General features: G+C 38.1%; 1 protein-coding gene across 1 annotated transcript; it reads right to left on the minus strand.

The window, feature by feature from the left end:
- Positions 1–2,676: 2,676 nt before the first annotated feature.
- On the minus strand, positions 2,677–5,574 carry cep20 (centrosomal protein 20). Its single transcript, XM_072462928.1, has 4 exons — positions 5,493–5,574; positions 4,682–4,882; positions 3,503–3,587; positions 2,677–2,920 (listed from the first exon to the last, which is right to left on the minus strand). The coding sequence occupies exons 1-4, from the start codon at positions 5,518–5,520 to the stop codon at positions 2,797–2,799; spliced, it is 438 nt and encodes a 145-aa protein (XP_072319029.1). The 5' UTR covers positions 5,521–5,574; the 3' UTR covers positions 2,677–2,796.
- Positions 5,575–6,038: the final 464 nt, after the last annotated feature.

The following is a 6,038-nucleotide window of genomic DNA, read 5'->3' on the forward strand; positions in this document are numbered from 1 at the left end:
GAAGAAGAAGAAACCAGACAAGAACAAAGACTCGTCGCATTCCATTCCATGCACTAAACAAGTTTGAACTAATCCAGAATCAAAACAGATCTAAAGCAGAATTAAATAAGGCCAAATCAGGTCTAAACTAGTGCTAACCCAGAATTAAACCAGTAAACAAGATTATTTGTTTAATATGGAAGGTCGTGGGCCAGATCCATCACTTTGAGGGCCTGATTTGGCCCTCGGGCCTTATGTTGACTAGCCCAGTCCTAGAGCATCTTCTACATCCTTGGGAAACACTTAATGAAAAACTCTAGCAATCCCGGGATGGCGCAGAGGGCAGACGGGAGGACGGGGGGACCAGGGGGGGGGCGTGGAGGGAGTGAGGCTGCAGATACTGAACAGAGTCTGCGGTCGTGGTCTGTGCCATATAAGGACACTGGGATCCGTGAGGAATCTTTGCAGCTCTCCTCTCAGTGGAGTCGGGCTGCACCTCCGGCTCTGTTGGTGACTAAATATGGTCCAAAGGCAATAGTATTGTTCAAACAAACAAAGTCGCCTCTTTGGGAATCACTCTTATTATTTACGCACTGAGCCAAATGGTTTACAGCTCGTCCTCCTCTGAAGAGCAGAACAAAGGGGCAGGAATTAAACTGATGAATGAAGTTTTTCTTTTGTCAAATTGAAATTTTCACAGTGAAATATAGTTTTGAGTCCAGTCCAGTTTGAGTCGGATTATGTCACACTATTATCTAAATACATTGAGCATAATGCACCCAAAAGCACCTGTAACTATAGCTGCAACTCTCAGTTTAAAAGTGCAATATGTACATTTTCTGTACAAGCTGGTGGCAGACACTTGTCTCCATGGAGATGTTAGTGATATATTCCGCTATATGGCATTATGTGTTCTTATATTTCTCAAAACATTCTGAATGTGAGAGGACTTGCCTCTCCATAAATCTGGCCTGTAACTTCACCTGCTCCATGGACATAGAAAAGATGAATACCATAGAGGAACTTTCCAGGCAAAGCAATGAAAAGGAAACAAGCAGGTAGCAAACCTTCCACCAGAAAAGTTACATAATGCACCTTTAAATATCAGAATACTAACTTCATGGCAGTCGAACCAAGTTTTGAGTGACCATTAATAAGACCATAGACAATGTATTAAGATGTTTCCCTTGACAGTAAAACTACAAATCATAATTATGTCTAGAAATAGATTACAGGAAAGTAATTCAACGTCATCCCTGCAAAATATGTGGAAATTACATAATCAAATATATGGGACATTTAACCAACAGACACTATAAGACCAATGTTTGTGAACAATAATGAGCAGAGTGTAAAGAATATAAAGTGTATTTCTTTGTTACTATTGCCATAGAAGGACACAGAGAAAATAAGTTTATGGATATGTTTGACCTCCGAGGAATGCAAATGCAATCTAATTTGAGCCAGAGACCAACTAACATCAGTCGAGTAAAGACGACTGCAGCCACTAATGTTTGAACAGCTGTCCCTTTAACAAGCAATAGATTTGAGAGATATAGTAATTTTATAGTACAAGTTAAACATAATTTTGGGCACCGACACACACATCACGAAGGAGACTCAAAAAATAATAGAACTTCCCAGTTGTAGGAGGAACAAATATAAAACATGTAGTGCAATAGTCTGACCTTGGAAGAGATAAATGCATTTTGCGAGTCTGTTTTACGCCCAAGAAAATACTAATCATGTTTTGTGAATATTTACCAAGTTCATACAGAGTTAGGATTAATAATATTAAGTCGTTTGACACGTGTCCTGTTTCCATGAACCGTATTTCTTTAAGTTCAATTCTAGTTGTTATTTTGCCATTACTGTGCTGGAAAGTGCTACAGAATATTTTTGAGAAAGATGACATTTGTTCTTGGGTTATTTGAAATGTACAAAATGTGTCTATACAAGTATTATGATTATGATGATTATGATGATGATATGTCACTGATTTTTCAACCAAAATATTCAATTATATTGTTTTGGCAGCACTTCTGCAGCTGAGTTTGGCAGTGTTTGGTGGCATTTGCGATCAAGTCTGTGGAATAAATGACATGCCAACCGCATAATCAGCTCCAGAAAATGTGAGCTTTAGTTTGTGTGAGATAAGAAAGTCATGATCCCTTGAATGGTGAGAGCAAAAGTAAAAAAACATGAAAGACAGTTACTGTGTGTTCCGAGCACAGATCTAAGGGGCACAGATGCTTCAATTTTCAACATATTCTCATGTATTTGTACTCAAGCCAAATAACTGTCATGTATTTCCCAAATACGAGAACTTACGCATAAAAAAGAAACTGTTGGCAGCAAAGAATCATCTCACATCTCAAAATATTATCGATTACATTTATCACTAAAGTGTAAAAAGCCATCTTTGCCAACAAAAAATGTGATTATCTACTTAACAATATGCTCAATATTTACTTTCAATTTGCACTAGTGGCTTCAAAATTTTTTCACAATTAAGGCTAAAAAAAAAAGATTAAAGTTAATATGCTAAATAAACAGCTGTACAAGGAGGCTCAGAAATGTGTTAACATGAAATGCCCCTGTAGAGCATTCTTCAAAATCTGGAGTTTTGAGCACTGAAGAGTTTAGGAGCTGCCTCCACTGTTGGACTGTGTTTGTTTAAACTGCCATCTTGTGGTAGTTAAAGAGAACAGCAGGATTTGATTTGATAAAAAATAAATACAAAGTTTATTAAAACGTACAAAATATAATGACAAAAGTGGCAATTGTATTTAAAGAAAGTCCTTCTTCCACAGAGCTCTAGTCTTCAGGTCTGTGTGTGGAGGTGCTGGGACCTGGAGGATGAGACGAACCCCTCAGAAAGACTTTCCTTTCACCGTCATCGCTGTTCACAAAGTGAGACAGCAAACTGTAGAGAAGCGGTCTGCAGAAAGACAAAAATACAACTGTTTTTTTTGTCATGAAATAGATTAAACCAGGCTGCCTGGTGGTGGAGCGGTTAAGGCGGCAGCACACATGCCAGGCTCCACGTGCAGCGGGCCGCAGTGTTGTGAGTTCAAATCCCAGCTCAAACAATTTACTGCATGTCCTCCCTTTTCTCTCATCCCCATTTCACACTAAGCTGCCCTGTCTAATAAAGCATACGGGCCAAACAAAATAAAAGCAAAGTCAATTTATGATAAATTAAACAATGATGTTTCAGTTGGCGCACACTGCATGAAACTGTTAGTGGAAATAAATAAGGACGTTTTGTTAGCCCTCCTATTACTTCACAATAACCACATTTAATACACCAAAACTTTAAAGGTGGAACTTTTCTGGAGTAGGGTCTGCCACCAGCTGATGTTATTGCTTTGGCTGAAATGTTCCACAGCATGGCATTAAACTAATATCGCCACAAGACAAGCATGTTACAGCTCAGACCTGTAGAGAGGCGAGACTTCTCACAGTACGAATGCATTTTTTCAAAAAAGCCTTTTCACATTTATGACATTTTTAAACTCACACAGACTTGGAGGTTGCGTCTTCTGCCACTTTCAGCTCACTTGCCAAAAACTGTCGGTCCAAGGGAACTTCGGGTTGGCCCGACTCTGAACACAAACATCATTTACCGAGGCTCTAGAATAACAGCTAAAATTTAAATTATCTGCAACAGTCTGAAAAACACATAAAATTTGCAACCACTGGTTTGAGGGCCTCAGCTGTTCTCAGGTGAGATTTCGTTCCAAGATAAAAACATTGATAAATGACTTGTTTTTTATTCTGAATATAAACCTTTGGCAGTCTAGTGGTGTGTGAAACCTCACAGTGAAACCCATGTTTTAAATTAAGATGATTTTAGCTTCAATGGGGGTTATTGTTAAACCAAAATAAGGGTGTGACAATTTGAGAGAAATCTAAACTATTTCTGCTTCATGTATCCAACTGTTAAGTAGCACTGACACAGTGGTAAATAAGAAAACATTAACCATAACCCTTTAAAAGTCAAAGTAACACAGAGGCAGTTACCGATTACAAGTGTTATTTCAATTAAATCAATCATTTATTTTAATGCAATTGATTAGTCATTAAGGCCAAAGTAGTGAAATTAATTTCACACAGATTATAGATTTTAATGTTTTTATTGCATACTATTTGTATAAATGTCAATTTAAGAAGTTACTTTTCACACTATCCACACTTTTTCAATGTTCAAGATGGTACGGCAGGCAAAATATATATTTTTCATTCCAGTTTATTGTTCAGCTTGTTTATAGGCAATGGGGGGCCACCACAGTCTCTTTTATTTATATAAAACATGTGAAACGTCACATGTGTCATCATTATACATGGATTTCACTGTGCTGCAACAAGTATTATCTACTTCATGACAATGACACAGAAGAGCTAGTTCTCACTCTAGAGCTTTTTCATAATTGTAACTAAGTTAGTTTGAAGATAGCATACTTTTACTCCTACTTGAGTGATATATTTGCCAGTGTAACTCTTATTTGAGTAAACATTTTGGTTCAACATTTGGTTTGGAGTCATCAAGTGACAAAGGCTTTATGTTATTTATATATTAAATGATTTGAAAATGTTTTACCTTCAACTTAAAAATCAGGTGTTACTTTTTAGTCTTACTTGAGTAATTACTTGGGAGCACCCATTCAAGATCTCATCATTAATAGAGTAAAAGCTTTACCTGCTGCAAGCACAGATGCAGAGTACTTGTATTTGTTGAACTCCAGGTACTCCCGGATGAGCTCGTTGATCAGGAGGTTTTCGTGGGACAGTTGTGGTCTTAGGGGCTGTGTGTTCTGCTCCAAGGCACTGAACACCTCGGCTCTGATCCGGGCCTTGAGCTGGTCCAACACACCACGGGACTCCAGTGTCTCTCTCACCGCTGGAGGAGGACACATGTACGTACATTATTTAATCACTCATAATGTTAGATGATCTTATGCTTTGTTCTTGGGCTCGTCTGACTCAGTATATTCAGTTTATGATAGTCTCGGTTTTCTTTACAATAATGTGTTAGATGTGTTGTGATGTGTCTGTTGTCTATTATTATTAGTGTTTAATGTCTTGTAATGTCAAGTTGTCTAATTGTTGTTTTTAAACTGCCTTAAAACAACGGATGAAAAGTAGTTATTGTTGTAACTTTGGCATATTTATGTTGAAGCTGCCGCTGACACATGGATTAATATGCACTGCCCCAATTCAAATAAATAAATAACGTTAAAATACAAAATTCACATACGAAACTAAGACATATTTACGGTGACAACTACAACTAACGTTACTTTAAAAACAACCAAATCTTACTCGATGGATTCTAAAACGACATCAGGCTAAAGTTAAAGCTAGCGTTAATATTATTGTATAAAACCTTTTCAATGTTTTGATAGGTATCCTCGCGGATCTTTCTATACCACAGGAGTATTATGTGTACTTTATACATTTAAATTCTACATTAAATGTACTTTAAAACACCAAAAACACAAGTTTCTCACCGCACTTTAGCTCTGTGATGGTCGCCATTGTTACAAACGTAAACAAACGTTCTTTCTGCAGTTCTTCACTACTGCCACCTGCTGACCGGTGGTCAGAATTACACCTCCAACTCTATACGTCAATGGTATTAAAGGTGGTATGGACGATTTTTTTCAGCAATTTTTTTTTATCATATTTCCTCGTGGCGTGGATAAATCATTTGTCCTGCCATGATTTATCAATCATAAAACGCACCTACCGCTCACCTGTAGCCGCGTCAGGCTCGTCCCCACGTTTCCGCGTGCCTAAGCGCATGGATCTATCATAATATAGTTCCCTCAGTGTACGGGACAAAATAAAGATGGAGAAAGACAGTTCGAGCTGACGCAGAAGTGGACAGAAATCTACGGGAGACGAGCGACGCGATGCGCTCCGTTGCGCTAATAAACAAACGCACGTGTGTGTTGTATCAGTGCCTGCGTTCTCAAATCGCCGAAAAATCGTCCATACCGCCTTTAACAGGTTCTTTCAATTCTATTCATATTCTTTTGTCTTACAGGGCAGTC

This window comes from Eucyclogobius newberryi, unplaced genomic scaffold (genome assembly GCF_026437365.1).
Source record: "Eucyclogobius newberryi isolate DKJ021-1_F unplaced genomic scaffold, fEucNew1.0.hap1 SCAF_4, whole genome shotgun sequence".
Taxonomy (NCBI): Eukaryota; Metazoa; Chordata; class Actinopteri; order Gobiiformes; family Gobiidae; genus Eucyclogobius; species Eucyclogobius newberryi.